Source organism: Oryza sativa, chromosome 9 (genome assembly GCF_034140825.1).
Source record: "Oryza sativa Japonica Group chromosome 9, ASM3414082v1".
In the NCBI taxonomy this organism is placed as follows: Eukaryota; Viridiplantae; Streptophyta; class Magnoliopsida; order Poales; family Poaceae; genus Oryza; species Oryza sativa.
The window spans coordinates 11,520,502-11,540,020 of NC_089043.1; the positions used below are offsets into that span (position 1 = coordinate 11,520,502).

At 40.9% G+C, this 19,519-nt stretch overlaps 3 protein-coding genes across 3 annotated transcripts; 2 read left to right on the top strand and 1 right to left on the bottom strand.

Moving 5' to 3' along the window:
* The first annotated feature begins 171 nt into the window (after positions 1-171).
* On the top strand, positions 172-7,334 carry LOC4346650 (uncharacterized). Its single transcript, NM_001422718.1, has 15 exons — positions 172-419; positions 1,822-1,951; positions 2,045-2,194; positions 2,314-2,430; positions 2,502-2,586; positions 2,869-2,977; positions 3,071-3,138; positions 3,232-3,357; positions 3,469-4,556; positions 4,845-5,051; positions 5,155-5,215; positions 5,482-5,595; positions 6,012-6,125; positions 6,199-6,259; positions 6,798-7,334. Exons 2-14 carry the CDS (start codon positions 1,836-1,838, stop codon positions 6,241-6,243), a joined length of 2,400 nt encoding a protein of 799 aa, NP_001409647.1. The 5' UTR covers positions 172-419; positions 1,822-1,835; the 3' UTR covers positions 6,244-6,259; positions 6,798-7,334.
* A 1,931-nt stretch (positions 7,335-9,265) lies between these two features.
* LOC4346651 (ferrochelatase-1, chloroplastic-like) lies at positions 9,266-15,381 on the top strand. The gene is made up of 10 exons (NM_001422720.1): positions 9,266-9,437; positions 9,550-9,644; positions 11,325-11,643; positions 11,985-12,128; positions 12,282-12,383; positions 12,687-12,790; positions 12,940-13,066; positions 13,758-13,910; positions 14,145-14,245; positions 14,731-15,381. The coding sequence occupies exons 2-10, from the start codon at positions 9,562-9,564 to the stop codon at positions 15,044-15,046; spliced, it is 1,449 nt and encodes a 482-aa protein (NP_001409649.1). The 5' UTR covers positions 9,266-9,437; positions 9,550-9,561; the 3' UTR covers positions 15,047-15,381.
* A 404-nt stretch (positions 15,382-15,785) lies between these two features.
* Positions 15,786-18,772, bottom strand: LOC4346652 (ubiquitin-conjugating enzyme E2 variant 1C). Its single transcript, XM_015756494.3, has 4 exons — positions 18,680-18,772; positions 16,887-17,026; positions 16,351-16,476; positions 15,786-16,256 (listed from the first exon to the last, which is right to left on the bottom strand). Exons 1-4 carry the CDS (start codon positions 18,717-18,719, stop codon positions 16,116-16,118), a joined length of 447 nt encoding a protein of 148 aa, XP_015611980.1. The 5' UTR covers positions 18,720-18,772; the 3' UTR covers positions 15,786-16,115.
* Positions 18,773-19,519: the final 747 nt, after the last annotated feature.

The window sequence follows — 19,519 nt, forward strand, 5'->3', positions numbered from 1 at the left end:
TTACAAGTGTGACAGAACTTTTCTAAAAAAAAAGGGTTAAAATATCAGGTACAGAGTTCAATAGTGGTTTGCAACATAAAACAAAAGAGAAACACAGTGTGCATCACATGAGCAACAGTTACCAAAAATAGCCTTATTATTATTAACAGGCAAATCACCGAATCACAGCCGCCGGCCACCAAACCGGCCATTTCCGCTTCCCTATTCCGCCCCCCTTCCTCCGCTCCCAACCGAGTCCCCGGCGCCGCCGCCGGCTACATCCTCGCCCTGCGTCGAGGGCCACGGCGCCGCGCCCACCGCCCGTCGCAGCGCCCCCGCTGCTCGGCCACGGCTCGCACGACCGCGCGGGTGAGAGAACAGCCGGCGCTGCCTTGGCCTCGGCTCGGCGGCGCGACGCCCCCACCCACTCCAGGCTCCACGTATGGTTCAATCCTATGCAACTTCTTTTTTTTTTGTTGATTCGGGAATTCATGCCTATCCTTGGGTGTCGATTGCGCATGTAGTTTCGAATTTGGATTTTGTCAGTTTTTCTAGAATCGAATTTGGCCATCTGTAGAATGGCGCTATGACAATGGGTGTCTGATGCATGAACCATCCTAGCGTCGTAGTATTTGGCAAGAATTGGGTTCGGTGAGAAGATGTCATGTAAAGTTGGGGAAAGGAATGCCAACGTTTTGAGTTTGGAGGTGGGGTTTCTCGTTGAGGACATATGCTCGGTGCCGTTTCTGGTGACAAAATCCTGCATCTGATAGGGAGAGAACAAGATGCTCCAACCCCCATTCGGTTTGGTTTCTGCACGGTGAACTGCCGTTTGCTGTTCAGAAATTTTGGAGGTTCCTTTCAATTGAACATCCATGTCCCATGTTAGGTCATTCCTGCTTACACGTGCAGCTAAATAGGCATAGCATTATGACCTGCTATAGAGTTCTATGCAGATCTCAATAGGTTTCCCATACCCCCATCAATATTCTGATTCCGTCGGTGTTGTTGATCAATGGTTCTCCACATTTTAGTTCGTCTCTCATATGTGCGGACCAGTATATGTGACGGAGCTATTTTCCTATATATGGTAATCTGTAGGACTTATAAACTTGTGAAAGTAAGTTCGTGTGTTATGCCTTCCTAAAATTTTGCAGACATTCACTCTACATTGTTGTTCAAAGCTTCCTCTCTTACCATGTATGTAAGGACTCCTTCACCGGTGTATAACCAAGGATAATAGTTGTTGTATATTGTTTGCTACAATCTTATCGTAGATGTGTATAAAATAGTTTTATCTCTTAAATGTTAATGATTTGTATGTGCCATGGTGCATCAGTGTTTGAATGTATCAGAATCAAATGAACTTAGTACAATGTGAGGGGCACATTTATAGATGTGAGACTATGGGACTATATGCTATGTAAACAAATCATTGGCAGAATATGTATTAAACATTTTAGTCTTATCACCCTAAGAGTATCCTTCTAACTAACTGTATATCTGAGATGTCCGCTATTAAAAGCATAAGTACTTCTGAAAAGCCTGCAATGCAAAATGAAAATTCAATTGCTATTTGCTTTTTTAATCACATGAAATTAGAAACTATTTACTGAACTCCTTGCAATATGTTCTCATATGGAACAGTATTTAACGCCTTCTGTTTGAACTATGAAATGTTTGTATGCTTTTGTAAGCACACTTTTGGTGTAACTGTGGAAATTCGATGTATGGTCCAATCCAACTGTATCAAATTTGCTTTATTTTATATGGCATCGCGTTAAAAAAATTAACAGATTAGAGTTGTATCTATTTTTAATTCATTTTGTTAATTTACAATAGGTGAGGAATTTTTAATGCTTGAAATGACTGAAAGTTGGATAGAAGGCTCAAAAAACACTTCAGCTCCAGAATCAGTTTCTTGTTCAGTTTCTAGATATGAATCATCACCGCCAAGAAGACTGGGGAAAAGGTAATTAAATGCTAATGTACCATTATTTTTTATTTATTTTAGGTTGTGGGGCATGATGTAGAGTGTGACTTTTATTTTCTTTACTATCCCCAGAAATATTTATCATCTATTAGCTCAACGGGAGATCTCTCCTCGGACAAAACACCAAGCTAAAAATATTTGGTCTGGATCTCCAGAATGTGCTACTGGTTCAATTGAGTTAGCATTTTGGGTTACAGATGCTAGACATGATCTTTTTTCTTGGTAAGGCAGATTTCTTTTTTAACCAAGATGAGTACTTTATATTTAAAGATAAACTTGAACCGTTGATTTTACTACTACTATCTGATTGAGCATGCATCCTAAACCTTACCTTTTTACAGGGCTGAATCACAATCCTTGCATCGGTGGTCTGCCAGGTATTGTCTTCTCCTGCCTGCTCCAAGGTCAACCATTGCAGCTGCATTCAGTCCGGATGGGAGAACACTTGCATCCACACAGTAAGCTAAAGGATATGCTGAATATATGTTCTGAACGGAAAAAAACTTAGACTAACTACACTTTTCTCTAGTGGTGACCATACTGTTAAAATAATCGATTGCCAAACTGGGAAATGTTTGAAAGTGTTGCTTGGACATTGGCGCACTCCATGGGTGGTATGTCTATTAAAACTGGCAATTGTTTTTCCTAGTGTACTTCATTTTCTGAGATGCTCTTTAAGCACTTCTAAAAGAATTAACACTAATACTAGTTTGGTTTTTAGTGTTTCCTTAACGATCACTTGCTTAAATAACAACAGTTTGTTATCTATGTGTCCTTGCTGTTTTCCCCCTATGTACAAACTGTTAATTCAGAAAAATGTTTTACAAAAAAAAACAATGTTGAATTTTGTTTCACTTTTTTATTACTTGCCATAAGAAATTATTGTTGCAATGTAGGTTAGATATCATCCATTACATCCTGATATCGTTGCTAGCGGAAGTTTGGATAATGAAGTTTGTCTATGGGATGCTAAAACCTCCCGTTGCATTGGATCACACTTCTTCTGTAATATCTCTTAATGGACTCATTGTTTTTCTTCTCTATTCGTGAGCATTTCTAAAGCAACAATTGTAATTATTTTTTACATTATGTTGGCAGATAAGCAAATTGCATCAATTGCATTTCATGCAAAGGGGGAGCTTCTGGCGGTTGCTTCAGGGCACAAAGTGAGATGTTTAAACAAATGAACTTTCTATGGATCGTTCTGATCTGTACTTCATCAGTAACTGTTAAAGTTTAAATTTTGAAATACATTTCAGCTGTTCATATGGGACTACAATAAACGAGATGAAGCTTCTGACCCACCAATGATATTAAGAACTCGCCGTTCACTGAGAGCTGTTCAATTTCATCCCAATGGGGCTCCGTATCTACTGACTGCAGAGGTAGAATTTGTCTCTCTGAATTGATGATTTATTTATATTAGTTTTCTAATTTTCTCCGTGTCTCCCTGTCCTAGTGTTGATGTTTAATCTCACCCCAAGGTTCACTTGCAGGTTAACAATCTTGATTCTGCTGATTCAGAACTGACCCATGCAACATCTTCTGGCTATTCAAACTCGCCTTCGGCTGTATTTTTTGCAATCATGAACTCCGCATGTTGTCCATACTCTGAGTCTAGGTTTTCATCACCGTGCTTGATCTGGCCTGCATATGTCAGAGATGATGGAAGCATATGTCTGCTTCGCAATGACTGGGTTAGTGGTTCATCCGATGTGCAGCAGCCATCAGATTCTGAAACTCAACAGGCTGGCCATATGGTTACACCTATGGATGTATGCCCTGGAGAACCTGGGGTGAATAATTATGATGATGAAGATTCTGCATCTTTATCAAATAGAATAGAAATGCATACTCCCAGTTGGCAGAATAGCTCAAGATTTCACAACAGTAGTGCTGCTACTGATCTTCACAGGATTGATATAAGACAAGTTTCTGACCTGAGCAGTGATACGCCAAATCCAGAAATGCCTGCACATTCAAGAATTGATGTTCCAAATAGTATGCCAATGGATTTGTTCGCCTTTTCAAATACAATAGATGTTCAAATGTTCCTAAGAGACGTAGAGGCCGGACATCACCATAATAATTACACTGGTGGATCACATAGCTGGGAACTGCCTTTTCTCCAGGGTTGGTTGATGGCACAAAACCGTACAGGATTGCGTGCAACACTTCCTAACAATGAGGTTATAGGAGACTTACCTATCGGTGGCACTGCTGGGACTGATAATGTGATGAATGAATCATCAAACATGTACAGTTTTGAACGTGTAGGGCCTTCATCATCAATTCCAATTACTACGGACAGTTTGAGAGGGCTAAGTAAACATCGTCATATGCTGGCCTCTGTACCTGGTGGAGCAGGGACTTCGCTTCAAGGTGCTCAAAATGGTGAAGCTCATGTTAATGTTGTCTCATTAGGTGTTGGGTCAGAATTTGCTACGTCACTGTTTGCTGGTGACGGTACTGAATTACCCTGTACAGTGAAACTTAGAATATGGCGGCATAACATTGACAACCCTTGTGCTGTGTTAGCACCTGAGGCATGCTGCTTGACAATCTCTCATGCTGTTCTTTGCAGGTACACTTTGGCATTCCTCCTCTTTCCTCTGCTTTATTGTGTAGTACAAATTGCCAATCTTTTCCTGTTGTTATTTGCTAATGATTTTGATGTATTAAACTAAAAATCGTTGCTATTTTCTTGTGCTAGTGGTAGGCAGCAACAACCATGTGACAGTAACTAATAAAACAATTAATGCACAAATGTATATTTATCTGAATTGGTGCATTTGAGTTGCGCTTTTATCATGGTTGATAAATTTTGTGCTGCTGCTGAGATTTGAGACTCTGAACTTATTAATTGCTGCAGTGAAATGGGCACCCATTTTTCCCCCTGTGGGCGTTTTTTGGTGGCTTGTGTTGCATGCTTACTGCCTCAAACAGAAGTTGGTGAGCATGTAAGCCAATCGCCTGTACAGTATGATTCAACTGGGGCTGGAACATCACCAACTCGCCACCCTCTCCCCTCTCGTCGAGTTATTTATGAGCTTCGTGTTTATTCTCTTGAGGAGGAAACGTATGTTTTCTCGATGCTATTTTTTTTATTATTTGATTTTTATCTGCCAGTGTCTGTAAATTGACTAGTGAAGTCATTTATTGCTTTTGTGATTTCCTTGTAGGTTTGGGACAGTTCTTGTGTCCCGGGCAATAAGGGCAGCCCATTGCTTAACTTCCATTCAGGTTATTTTCTTTCCAATTTTTTTTGTAGGTGTGACCATTAATACTTTTGAGGTAGTTGTGTACTTGCTTGTGTGAGGCGGCAAATATGAGTTTCCGCAGTCACTTCCATTCTGAGAGCATTAACACTTTGTATCGAACTTAAGTGTGTTCAGTGAAGACGTGTTCTCTAACCCTTTTGGTGGACAATTCTGTAGTTCTGATCATTTAATTTTGGACTGATGTGATATGAAATCTGTTCTGCATGATGATATTTTTATTCGCTGCAGTTTTCACCTACATCAGAGCACATACTACTGGCATATGGTCGTCGTCATAACTCACTTCTGAGGGGCATTTTCATGGATGGCAAGACCACAATCCCTGTGTACACTGTCTTGGAGGTAGATATGATTTACAACTTAACATTAAACATTTTACAGGAAGGCTGATACAGATGCTCTCATGATACTTGTTTCTGTGTTTTGTATTGGATGTAATATACTTCTTGTTTTTTACTCTACTACACATAAGTTTGACAAAGCTTAATTGTGACCACTAGCTTCTATTGTAATTCTTTTTGTAGGACTTAATAAAATTATAATATCGTGAAAATATATTTTTCATATGAACGAAGTATTACCATTGTGTTATAAATCTAATCTGAACATTGCTAAAGATATTATTAGTTGACGTTAAAATAGTTTATAATGGAACCAAACTGTGGGGTTACGATTTATGTGCAGTAATGACTAATGACCTCATACTTTCAGGATATAAGGCTATGGGCTAATACTATTTCTTTATTGCACTTCCATAGGTGTATAGAGTTTCAGACATGGAGCTTGTAAGAGTTATCCCTAGTGCTGAAGATGAAGTCAATGTCGCATGTTTTCATCCTTCCCCTGGTGCAGGTCTTGTTTATGGGACTAAGGTGAGTGACAAGTTAGGTCAATATCAAAGATGGAATGAATATTGGTATATCTGATGCTTATGTTGAATCACAGGAAGGAAAGCTCAGGATAATTCAACACAATGTTGCAGACTACTAGGGGAAATATTCTTGAGGTACTACTTACCCGTTATTTACTTTTAGGTCTTTAATGTGCTCAAACTGGTACCTAGTCTGCCAAGCATAAGCAGAATTTTTTTTTTTTTGGTATTGTCCTGAATACAAGTTTGAGATACCGTGCATTTGGTCTTGATCGAACCGTTTAACATCGTTTATTTTTTGAAGCACACTGCCAATCGTATTAATAGAAAATGGACTGGCTTTCAGATTTTTAGAGAGGATCAACCCTTTTGGCTTGAGCTTCCTTGTGTCCAAATTCCAATCTACCTTTGCTGGGGGTCTCGCTCATTCTAGATAATTCTAAGGCTACAGATGGTGTTTTATATTAATCATTTTTCTGTATAATGTGAGGTTCTGGTATTCAACTTTTCCATTACTGGTAATGAATTCATACTGAGCTAGGATCCACTAGGGTTCAATGCTTAAGAAAATGTTGTGCCGAGGATTCTAATCTATTGTTTGATTGGTATAGCCAGTTAGGCCAGTTTGATTGGTTCTACTTCTGAGTGAACCCAATGCTAATTCTTTTCGCAGGAACTTATCTCCACAGATTCATATGCCCAATGAATCATATCCCATCCCAGCTAAATCATGGTGGTCAATTTTGAAGGACCAACATGCAGATGTTCGCCTTCCTGAGTAATCCACAACATGATTGCACTGAGACTCCGGAAAACATTTTGTGACGATCATGAAGACTTCGCTCTGCACCTAGGTAACAGTGACGCGGGTAAGAACTAAGAAGCAAGCTGTGAGAGAACAGTCAAGGAAACCGCTCCCGGTGGCAGCATATGTGACTAAGTTAGTGGTTGACTAATTTCATTGCTAGAGGTAGAGCAGGAGGATGCTGGTGTATTGATGCTGCCTTAGCCAGAAAATGGGGTAGCAGATGAAATCTAGCAATTGGCATACATGTCAATGTGTCATGTTGCTCTGCATGACGTTGTCCTAATGGACTGTAACAATGGGATGTTGCTGCAATCAGAAGCACATACGCTCTTATTAACATGATTTGCTGTTATGCAAATCTTTTTTCTGCCGGTATATGGACTGGGGTTGGTGTATGTTGGGCAAATGAATCCCAAAACCACATTAGTAAATGCGAGAAAATGGGTATCATGATGTCATCGCATATCACTTCAAGATTAATTAGAAAGGCTCGTTTGACAAATAGGATAGGGAAATAATATCCCATCCATTAAAGGGTAATATTGTATTCTAACCATTCATTCTTTATACCTCATTTAATCTTAGTCATTCATCCTTTTTTTTCTTTCCCAATCCCACATCTCATAACCATTTGCCAAACAGGCCTTGAGGATTTTGTTGTCTTATTCCTCACTTGTGAATGACTATGATTAGCGAGTGATGAATTTGAGGCTCCTTTGGATATAAGAAATTTAAGAAAAAAAAAATACTCCCTCTGTTCCTTGATATAGGGTGCAACTGGTATAGGGTGCAACTGGTTTTTTAAGTGTACCAGAATATAAGGCATCCATACACATGCAAGCAAGCAGCATTAAAACAAAAAGTATGAAATCTGGTCGACTTCCGTGCGCATGCATGCAAAGGCTTTCAATGCGTGGAGTTAGCTCTTCGTTTCTTGCGTTCGCGGGGTCGTTCACCCACCAAATAGCAGGTTGTTTGCGGGGAAGGATGCGAAGAGCTGCATGCATGAGCAAAGGCCGATGCACACGGAGAAGCGAAGCGTCGCAGGCGTCACCCTGAGAAAATCAGTTAAGCCTCCTTGGTATTGCCGTCCAGAGCATTTGCGCCCTATATTAAGGAATGGAGGGAGTACAGGATTATAGTGTTCTAGCCCCTTAAATCATATGGATAGAAAAACGTAAAAAGAAAAAAAAAGTAAGAATGATAATTTGAATGGAGTGCAACGAGAAAGAAGAGAGGTAGACACAAATGACCCATTTTCCCAATAGGTTGATGGTTATGTTATAATTTTTCTAAAAGTTCTTATGTTTTGAGTCAATCAAAAGAAAATTATAGGACTTTTGATAGCTATTCTTTTTAATCCAAAAGGCTGCATAGTAAAAAAAATTATAGGATTAAACTCCAAAATTCCACCCCCTTTATTTTTGTCAAAATGGCCATTTTAAAAACTTATTTCGAAACTAACCATACAAAAGAATTCATCCAAAAATAGGATGGGGGCTTAGCGCCAAAGCAGTTGGCGCTGAGGTTAGCCGTCTACCAGTGTGGTGGCCGAGCCGATCCCCCGTCAACGTGGAACAACTAACCTCAGCCTTGGTGCTAAGACAACTAACCTCAGCGCTACATGCGTTGATATTGAGGTAGTGGCCATAACCTCGCTTAGGGAACAACCTTAGCGCTAGCGTAAATGGTGCCGAGCTATACGACCTTAGTGCCATTACGCTAGCGCTGAACCCTCACCGCTTGGATATCGCTATGTACGGACCTCAGCGCCATTCCATCTTGCATTGACCTATGCCGGCTCAGTGCTTGCAGGCTGCCTAACACAGGAGAAGTGTTGGGCGACCCAGGCACGAGTGCTTAGTGCTGAAGATCAGCGTGGGAAGGAAAGGCGCTGATAAGGGTTCAACGTGAGGGTAATTGGCGCTGACATCCTTGCCATGTCGGCGGGGGGAACGGCTCGGCCGCCGCGCCGATAGGGTGTCAGCGCCAAGGCGGTTGGCTCCGAGACGGCTTATATTAGCGCTAAGAACATTGGCGCTGAGTCCGTGATTTATTTTTGGATGAAGTTTTTTTTACACGGTCTTTCGAAATAATTTTTTGAAAATGGCTAATTTGTCAAGAAAAACCGTGGCCATAGCCATCTGCGTGCTTCGTTCTTTGCGAAGCTCTTCATGGATGCTTTGAGATTAGTGCCAGATCGTGGGAGGTAGGTGTGTGCCTGTGCGCTGCGTCTTTTGACCAACCCAGTCGTTGACCCAAGACGAAGCGAAGCAGGCGACCATTTTGTTTTTTTCCTTTTAATTTATTATTTCCAACCAAGAAACGGAGGCGTGGCAGTTGGTTGGGCAACGAATGCGAACCTACTTCTCCTAGTATACTGCTTTTACTTTAGCCATCGCCACCACCGCCATTCCTGGAACCCCCTTCCCTCTTCCTCCCTCGGATCTCTCCTCGCTCGCGCGTTCGCGCCGCCGCCTTCCCCCTTCCCCCGTTGATTGATTGGTTCGTGTTTTTCTTCTTTTTTTTTTCCTTCTGAGGGGTTTCTTGATGTTTCCTGCCGTGTGATTTGATTTGATTTGACTTTCCCCTTCTTCTTGTTTTCTTTTTCTTGCAGGGAGGAGGATCAATGGAGTGCGTCCGCTCCGGCTCCGGGGTTCTTGATCCCAGGTGCTCTCCGCGGTTCCTGGGGAAGAAGGGTGGTTCGCTCACGTGAGTGCTTCTTGATCCCAAGCGCTCTCTGCCTTTTCCCCCTGTTTCTTTCCTTCTTTGTGAGTGGTGGTGATCTGTGATCTCTCGGTGGGGGGTTTGGTGCGGACTGGATCTTGCTGGGGTTTTTATTTATTCAGGCGTGTTGTTGAGATCACTGCTTTTTTTTTGGGTGACGATTAAATTTTCAGTGAAAGCAAATTAGTATATCTACCAGTCTGTAGTCAGTATGATGGAGAATGATTTTTTTTAGTTCAAAAACATTGCAATGAATCCGTGGACTAATCAGTTATTTGGATCTCCTCAACGAACAATTATGTTAGCTCAATTTTGTTCTCAACAAATACAGTTTTCCCTTGTGAGTTCTGAGCATCTGGTGCACACAAAACTTAGTATATTTGTACTGGACTAAGATTACTGTCTACAGCTCCAAAATCAAAATGTATTTTTTTTTTGAGTTGATACCATTTAGAGACAGTAAGACATAGTACTATGGGTTTGCCTATCAAATGGTTGGGTGGGAGGAACACTGAATGTTCAATTTGTCTTGAAGAAAGTTAATTGCATATGTGATTTCCCCCCTTTTTTTATTGGGAGTGTTGATTTGTAATCTCAACGGAGGGATAGGTGCTGTAGAGGCTGGTGTTTTATTCAGACGTCGTTGCAATGACTAGTTCTCTTTTTGTGATGATTTGGTAGGAAATATTCAGAAAACGAAAATTAATTCTAGAATTTAATTGGTGTGCCATGTACCATAGCATATCACCTTGATATCTACCAGTCTGTAGTTAACATGATGCATAATGTTTTTCTTTTAGTTGAAAAAAATATTGTAACGAATCCATGGACTAATGAACTATTTGGATCTCCTGAACGAGCAGTTCCATTCCTTACAAATCTGGCAAAGACAAAACTCAAAAAAACTAAATGTGTTATTGAGTTAGTGATTTTGTCTGTCAAATGGTTGAGAGGAATGCCAAAGGTACAAATGGTCTGGAAGAAGGGACATATCTTTTATTGACTGTATACAACACTGAAGGATGTGAAGCTCAATCTAGGCACTTTACTGTTATATATATCAATAAAGTTATAAATCAAATTTTCTGTCAGTTGAGATTTGACGCGAATTCACAATACATTTGATGTTGTTATTGCTAAGTTAACCAGGCTTTCTGATATGTGTTGATTCCACTGTTATTAAGTTGCCCGACTAGTCACGATTAGTTGTAAACTAGTCGTAAAGTCGGTCAAGCTAGTCGACTAGAGGGCTATGACTCAACCAAATAGCAAGTCGCATGACTAGTCGTGGTTACTCGTAGATTAGTTGTGATTAGTCATAGCAAATCACCAATTCACTATGCCAATTGGCTTATTGTGTTTAGTACTTCAGTTTTGTTTCTTGTTGACTTATTGTCTTGCTTGCTACTTCATAGTCCACAGTTTATACTATAAACAGTGCTTAATGCAGTATAATAGTAGTAAAGACTATATATTGTATATCCTGTTTTTGCATGACCAAGTCATGGACTAGTCGACCAAATCGATAAGTAGGTCCAGGGGTACCTCGACTTTACAACTTGACAACCATGGTTTGTTATATGTTTCTATGAGAATATCATTAGGTTTTTTAACCATCAAACCATACATCTTGTTATTGATTTTGATAGCTGCTACCATTGACAGGTCATGTGGTAAAGCCACTTCTACAAATCTTGCCATTTGTACCAAACACGAGCAAAACTTGCATGGGAATGTTAAACCCTCACAGTTAGCAGCAAGTGGATCCTCTTATTCTGTTCACAGAAGTCCAGTGCTTAAGCAGAGACAGAATCTTTCTGCTAGGTCTACCTCTGCAGATGTATATACTACTTTTGATGAAAATGTCAGAGCTGTATCTTCACATGCTGCTGAAGAAAAGGTTGGAGTACTCTTATTAAACCTTGGTGGCCCAGAGACACTGGATGATGTTCAGCCATTTCTATTCAACCTGTTTGCTGACCCAGTAAGTGATCATACCACATGCTTTATACTTGTTCATTACTGACTATTTGTAGCCGATTTGTCAATGCTATTCGGCAATTTTCACTATTTGTATATTGGTATGTGTGTGTTCCTTTTAGTTTATCATTATGTAGTCCCGTAACGTTGACTAAAATGGTCTAGTAATTCTTGACCATTAAAAAATGGTTCAGTTTATTATATCATACTATTTGAACCAAACAAAAACATGTCAATTTGATTTTATTGTGTATGCCACTATGATATGATGTCTGGATTCAGAATTTGTCTCCTATCTGTTCCTTATTTAGTATATAATGATTTACTTATATTTGTACTGTTCAGGATATCATCCGTTTGCCAAGGCTGTTCAGGTTTCTTCAAAGACCATTGGCCAAGCTTATCTCCACTTTTAGAGCTCCAAAGAGTAAGGAGGGGTACGCTTCAATCGGTGGAGGATCACCTTTGCGGAAAATTACTGATGAGCAGGTAAAATCTTGCCATCCTAATCACAAACATGTGTGGTTTGTCAAAACAAATTTATCAGCTTAGTTAAATATTAGCTTTGCCTACTCATAAGTTTTGTGATATGAAAAAAAAAATGTATTGTTGAGTTTCCTAACTCAGTTAACTGTGTTACAGGCAAATGCTTTGAAGGTGGCACTGAAAAAGAAGAATTTGAATGCTAATATATATGTTGGAATGCGATACTGGTACCCTTTTACAGAAGAAGCCATTGATCAGGTGAAACTTCCTGTCTCTAGAAGTCCTTTAAATCCTTCATTTCTTTGTTAAGTCTCAAAAACAGTGCCTTGCCATTTTTGTTCAATTCGTTTTCCATGGTAATTACTTTATTGTTTTTCTTCTAACTTACTTAGATATTGCTACTCAATGTTATTTTAAGTATCTTCTTTTCATCTGTTGTTGAGTATTCAGCACTCAACAGCATATGCTGCATCGTAAACTTTAGATATTTCTGTTGTTCCCTGATTTTTGTTGTTAGTTTCCAATTGATTATAACTGCTTCTAAGTTTTGGTTGATCATAGATTAAGAAGGATAAGATTACAAAGCTTGTCGTTCTTCCACTGTACCCTCAATACTCCATATCGACAAGTGGATCAAGCATCCGTGTTCTCCAAAACATTGTCAAGTAGGCTGCTTTCTCATTTGAATTCTCATCTAGTCATCTTCCATATTACTAGATCTTTAAATTCTAATCTTTCAGACGCTGTAGATCATTAAATTATAATATTTCAGATGCTGTAGATCATTAAATATTAATATGATGGCATCATGCAGGGAGGATTCATATTTTGCTGGATTGCCAATTTCCATTATCGAATCATGGTACCAACGTGACGGTTATGTGAAATCAATGGCTGACTTAATTGAAAAGGAACTGTCAATTTTTTCCAATCCTGAAGAGGTTTGACCATTCCCTTTTCCTTCTATTTTTCTCCCTACAGTTTCCCACCTTTGGATTGCAGACTGTGAACACAATCATAGTATACCTTTTTTGGTAGAAATTTCCTTAGGGATACAGTTTGACATAGTTCTTGTATTTACCTGTGGACAAAATTCGACATTAGATACATCCTTAATCTTGTCTACAACTAATTTTCAGTATCACTGTTTATTCAATTATGTATGAGTACGTTGTGACAACCACATCAGAGAAACTAAATTATTTAATGCCAACTACTTTTAAGAAAATGCACTGTCCATTTTCAGCTAACTTTTTGTACTAGACTGTGGATATAGGGAGTATACCATGAAACTTGAACCACAAAAATGCATTTTCTGAAATGCTACATTGTAGTGCTTACCTGCCTACTGTATATTTGACTATCCAGTTATCCACTCTAGTTACGTCAATTGATGAAGGGAAATTAACACTATAATTTTGTAAATGAGTATTAATGTATGATTCAGGGTGATTCAATAGACAGTGCAAGTATCTAGTTACTTTGTTGTTTACTCAGTCTGTTATAGGTACATGTCATTTTAGAATGATACACGTAAACGTAAGTCTGACCAGAATTATACAAAAAGTTGGAAATTGAATAGATAGAATAAGTCTGATATACTAATCATGATTGCAAATTTGTAATCTTTAGGTTATGATATTCTTCAGTGCACATGGAGTACCACTTACCTATGTTACGGATGCTGGAGATCCTTACAGAGATCAGATGGAGGACTGCATTGCTTTGATCATGGGAGAGTTAAAATCCAGAGGAATCTTAAACAGCCATACTCTGGCTTACCAGGTATAAGACAAATTAATACTTATTTTTATGAGGCCATCTTGTTTAGAATGAGGAAAGCATCTTAGGATATTTCTAGGATATATAAAGTGTTCGTTTCATCTCTTTTTAAATGGCTATTTTTACTTTGAATGTATCAACTGAACTTTCACCATCTAGAAAATTTTGTACTAGTGTGTTTTATTCCTTTGCTTTACTGGTTAACACATCATTAACCTTTGTGTGCACACATGGCAGAGTCGAGTGGGGCCAGTTCAGTGGCTGAAACCATATACTGATGAAGTTCTAGTTGAACTAGGTCAACAGGGTGTAAAGAGCCTCCTGGCTGTTCCAGTAAGGTAATAATAACTGCACATATTTCATATTTTGGCGATTCAGCGTTTTCTTTTTTTTCTTTGGTATTTCCTTAAGAACAGCAACTTAAACCTGTATCTCTTTATGATAGTTTAATCTTCTGCCTGCACTTATCTCTTGATGCACATATATTATTGTAACCCAGCAATATTTTCTGGTATAAAATCATTATCAACGTAGAAATTTTGTTTCATATGGCATAAGTTTCTTGTTGATGGAAGGCATATGCCATTGCTTGTGTGTGTGTGTGTGTGTGTGTGTGTTGTGTTTTATTTTGAATTTTTCTCATGTTCACTATTTACTGCATGGTTAATTTGCTTATCCATCAAGTACTTACAACGTAAAACTGGAAACTGCCCTTTAGGTTCATCTCATTAACCATTCAAGAATGGCTTGTTCAGTTTGCATTTTTCTTCCCTACATCACCTTGTGATTACCTTCTAGTCCTAACTAATTTATCATCAATCAGCTTTGTGAGCGAGCACATCGAGACCTTGGAAGAAATCGACATGGAGTACAAGGAGCTGGCTCTAGAATCGGGCATCGAGAACTGGGGAAGGGTTCCAGCTCTTGGATGCACCTCATCCTTCATCTCCGACCTTGCTGATGCAGTGGTCGAAGCCCTGCCCTCCGCTTCCGCTCTCGTGACGAAGAAGGTGGACGAGAGCGATTCCGACATGGACCTGATGCACTACCTGAGCAAGATGTTCTTCGGCTCCATCTTGGCGTTCGTCCTCCTATTGTCGCCAAGGCTGATTTCCGCTTTCCGGAACACCCTGTTGTAGGTGATGGTGGCTTCTTTTGTTTGGTTTTTTGCACTAGGGGTTTGGCTTGAGTAAGTAGAAAGGCAGGCTCGTGGGATGATAGTGAATAGTGATGGTTAAAGTTCCCCTTTTTTACAGAAGTAATATGCATGAAGTCATTGCAAGGTAGCTTAAGTGGTGGTTTTAAGCAAGGAGCCTCTAGGGGTAAATTGCCAGTCTGTACCAGTTTTCTTGTGCTGGTACAAGGCAAGCCTATCCTTTTTTTTCTTTTTTTTTCTTTTTGTTACATGAGCACATTGATAAAACATCATTGATATATTACTAATGCATAAACACCATAATTTTTCCTCGTTTAATCATGTTTTCCCCCTTTTTTCCAATTCAACTTCTGCCGTTCTGCGTATGTAAAGATCGTTACAGCCAGGAGATGATACCGGTACGGTATGATGAGAAAACTCGCAAAAGGTTCTCTAATTCGCAAGAAAAATGCAAATGTTTGCCGAGACCGGCTCAGTACATGCGGGAGAATAGATCATATAACCTCCATTTAGATTATAAATCCTCAATTTCAATCTGACGTAAGGGTATACGATCAAATTTTCGCACTATACGCAGGCCCCAATATTAATTAACCTCACCTTATTATGCTCTAGGATGCTAGCGCCTGGTACTGCCATTGTGCTTTGGTTTAAAAAGTTGATCGCTGCATAACAGTATAAGAAGCATGAAGTAAATTCAGGCGATATTTCATACCGCCAGCTTAAAGAAAAGCATGCACGGACTATATTCATGTAGGCAATATAAAGGACCTGCAGTTACACATTTCTTGACACAGCATCTGTTTCCAATTTTACATCCCTCATACTGCCAATTTTGCCAAACCAGATCACCCTTTTCATCCGACTCATCTCCTTAATCAACAGCCACCCGACGAATCACGAGGCGCAAAGTTGGACTCGGTTGTTGGTACACAGAAAGCAGGGCATATATCAAATTGAACTAGAAAACAATTAAGCGCGGGAGCCAGATAAATACAAGTTGATGATGTTGAATCTGAATTCTGGAGATGAGCCAGGAGGTAAATACTCCTCTAGAAGAACGTCCCTTCTGGAGGTTGCACCAACTTGCGATTCTGCGGGGTTGCCATCTCCTTCTTGAGCTGGGTAAGGATAGTCTCCATGGTGTACTCGCGCTGCCAGTTTGCTAGAACACCAAACTTCCTCGAGTCAACCTATAGGATCACAGCACCAAATGAATATCAATCAGAGGGAGTAGCCTGCACAAAATAAATAAACTTGGCATCTACATTTGGGAGGAGAGAATACCGCTCCAGTCTCATGATTAACACACGACATATTGATTCTTGAATGAAACCGGACAGATGGTGGCTTCTCTGGGTAGTCCTTGTCACAGAACAGCTTCAGCTGGTAGATGCGACCTTCATGGACACTCTGCCAGATTGAGGAAGAAACAGACACTTAGTAAAAGTTAATAATATTTTATATAAGCAGTACAAGAGGAGCTAGGTGGACTCTCAAACTGTCAAACATGAGAAAGCATCTAGAGCTAATATATGTAAGTTTTAGCTTGTAGTAGTGATTCTCCTGCCTTTATGGTCAACATAAGGAAGTTGAAAAGCTCAAGTGTGCCTCTTCCCAGAAATATAATTCCATAACCTTGTCACACATATCTTAATGCCATTCAAATAGCCTTTTTCCACTAATAAAGACATCTTCTCCACTAATAAAAACCCAAGATGAAGCACAGTACGACGGTAAAGATATAAAGCCACAGGAGAAGATTTTCCATATGAGTAATATGATATATTGTGAGTGTATCAGGATAGAGTCCATAATCTCACATTATGTGGACCAATGATGGTGCCAGTCCAAGACCGCATGTAGATGTCATCTGCATCATCCATTCCATAGCTCACGGTTCCATCTCCAATGCCCTTTTCACCACGTTCAAGCTCTTCTAGCAACCTGAAGTTTCGCGGAACTGCAGGCATTTTACATATTAGTCAACTCCTCAGGATATAATGCAGTTACCCTCTTAAATCTACTTATATAGAAATTGCATAATGGTGATATCATTGCACAGAACAAAAGAAGACAAAATCAACCTAGAAACAGCATGAGAAGTTTTCATACCCATGCATCAAGTACTGAATTACAGAGCAAAGACGGCTACAACCGAGATAAATAAAATGGCAATATCGATTCCCAGTTTCAGAATTTAGTGGATTTGTAGATGATTACTATTTTCTGAAGAAAAAAAAAGAATAACACCAATGTATCATTCTCCCGAATGAGGGACAAGAGCACTGCAGCTCAGCTGTTGTTTTCTTGTGAAGCAAAACAAAATTGAATATATCTGCCATTGGCGTGGGGGGTTAACAACAATGCAAAAAAAAAAAAATGTATTGTTCTGTTTGCAAGACGATGAAGAATCTTGTGACTCGAATACCATACACCCAGAACAGATATGTCGGCATTTGTTAAACGCAAGTCATTGTTTTATCTAGTGCACAGACACTCAGAGTGCAGTGGCTCTAAAACGGGCAATCATGGTTTTGACTTCTCAGATTGAAGCCTGAACTTTGACTTGAGATTGATTATACAATGTATTATCTCAAAACAGAATAGTAGACAGAAATAGTGTAACTTCACACACAAAGTTCATCAGTGGAATATAATGAACAAATAACATGATCTTTGGCAAGTAGTCTGAATCACAAGGCCGCCGAGGTGAAACAATTTCAGTACAATTGTTTGAATGGTGCAAAGTTCCAACTTGTGATTAGAACACAAAAAGGCATTACGTTCAAACCTCCAAACCGGAGACGCTAAAAGCTATTTAATTCCATCTAGGAAAGAAAATATTAAGAGAAGACCGAACTTAACACTGCAAGAAAAACGCAATATAGCATTCAATACCCAGGTTTTTATAAAGCACACAACCTGCATGCCCACACGAAAAAACAGATCCAGCAAAAAGAAACCAACACAGTCTCATCCAGCCGCGATGAGGCCTATACAACAGCTATCTAAGGAAACCATGATCAGAAGAGCATATCTATCTTCATTAAAAACATTTCCACTTAAAGTCAAGTGATACAACTAATAATCCCGCTGATAATTATGCCTCATAGTCCACTTAGAGCTAATGGTCCCAGGCACTTCTCAGCTCTCCCCTTGTAACACCCAAGCAGCTAAAGGACCACTTGTTAGCAAAGGGAACAATTTCATCCTCTAAGGATACCACAAATTTACTGCCAAAGCCAAACCATCATCAACATGCCGTAAATAAATTCGCAAACCGAGCAAACCAGGCCATCTAGAGAGATCCCATGACCGCTGCACGCATGCAAACCAAGCTAAATCACCAGATGGATGGAACCCATATGGTACAAAAACCGCAGATCGCTAATTCCAACAAACAAACCAACGCGTCGGCGTCTCGCCTGATCACCAACCACATCGAGCACAGCACAGCCATGGCGGGACACAGCGCCAAAGTTACGAGGCGCGGAACGGAGCGAAACCCGCGTGGATTCTCCTCCTCAGCCTCCTCCGATCCGAAGGCCCTAGGCACTCGCGAGAAAAGGGGGGGAAGGGAAGAAGGGAAGGGGGGATTCGATCGATCGCTCACCGACGACGCTCGATCCGGCGCCGGAGCTCCCCAGCGTCATCGCCGATCGATGGGTGGATCGCCGGAGAGGAGGAGGAGGGTTTGGGGATTGACGAGGGGAGGGGGGGGGGGGGGGGGGGGGGGGGGGAAGGCAGGCGAAGTCGGAGGAGGATTCCTTGCGGCTGTGGCCTCAACTGCGGTTAAATCGCCGTTTTTTTTGACAAATTGACCCTTTTGGAAAACTTATTTCGAAACTAACCCCTGCCAAAAACTTCAACCAAAAATAGGCCGTCGCTTCAGCGCCAAACACATTGGCGCTGACGTTGGCCGTGTCAGCGCCAACGGGACTGGCGCTGACATTGTGCCACCGTGGCGGCCGGGCCGATCCCCAGCTGACGTGGCAGCTACCTCAGCGCCAACCGGACTGGCGCTGAGGTGGGACTTGGCCGCAACCCCCAAGGCCCAGACCAGCAAGCCTTCTGGATGGCTTGCGGGCTGGGACCTCTGCGCCAGCCATAATGGCGCTGACCGTGGGACACTCAGCGCCAGCCCACCTGGCGCTGAGGTGGGACTTGGCCGCAACCCCCAAGGCCCAGACCAGCAAGCCTGCTGGATGGCTTGCGGGCTGGGACCTCAGCGCCAGCCATAATGGCGCTGACTGTGGGAAACTCAGCGCCAGCCCACCTGGCGCTGAGGTTGGACTTGGCCGTTTCGGCCGTGGCCCAGCCCAGCAAGCCTTCTGGATGGTTGGGCTGGGACCTCAGCGCCAGGTGCACTGGCGCTGAGTTTGGACATGTCAGCGCCATTTAGCATGGCGCTGACGTCCCAGCCCTGCTAAACTTTAGCAAAACTTTGCACACA

What these genes read in the sequence shown, in the direction of transcription:
- LOC4346650 (NM_001422718.1), top strand. Translation starts at nt 1,836, where the DNA reads ATGCTTGAAATGACTGAAAGTTGGATAGAAGGCTCAAAAAACACTTCA. An exon ending in ATTGGCGCACTCCATGGGTG is followed by an intron (nt 2,587 to 2,868) that starts GTATGTCTATTA and finishes GTTGCAATGTAG; the next exon opens with GTTAGATATCATCCATTACA. An exon ending in GTCTTGTTTATGGGACTAAG is followed by an intron (nt 6,126 to 6,198) that starts GTGAGTGACAAG and finishes GTTGAATCACAG; the next exon opens with GAAGGAAAGCTCAGGATAAT.
- LOC4346651 (NM_001422720.1), top strand. Translation starts at nt 9,562, where the DNA reads ATGGAGTGCGTCCGCTCCGGCTCCGGGGTTCTTGATCCCAGGTGCTCT. An exon ending in TTTTTTCCAATCCTGAAGAG is followed by an intron (nt 13,067 to 13,757) that starts GTTTGACCATTC and finishes TGTAATCTTTAG; the next exon opens with GTTATGATATTCTTCAGTGC. An exon ending in GCCATACTCTGGCTTACCAG is followed by an intron (nt 13,911 to 14,144) that starts GTATAAGACAAA and finishes CACACATGGCAG; the next exon opens with AGTCGAGTGGGGCCAGTTCA.
- LOC4346652 (XM_015756494.3), bottom strand. Translation starts at nt 18,719, where the DNA reads ATGACGCTGGGGAGCTCCGGCGCCGGATCGAGCGTCGTCG. An exon ending in CGCCGGATCGAGCGTCGTCG is followed by an intron (nt 17,027 to 18,679) that starts GTGAGCGATCGA and finishes AAATGCCTGCAG; the next exon opens with TTCCGCGAAACTTCAGGTTG. An exon ending in TTAATCATGAGACTGGAGCG is followed by an intron (nt 16,257 to 16,350) that starts GTATTCTCTCCT and finishes GTGATCCTATAG; the next exon opens with GTTGACTCGAGGAAGTTTGG.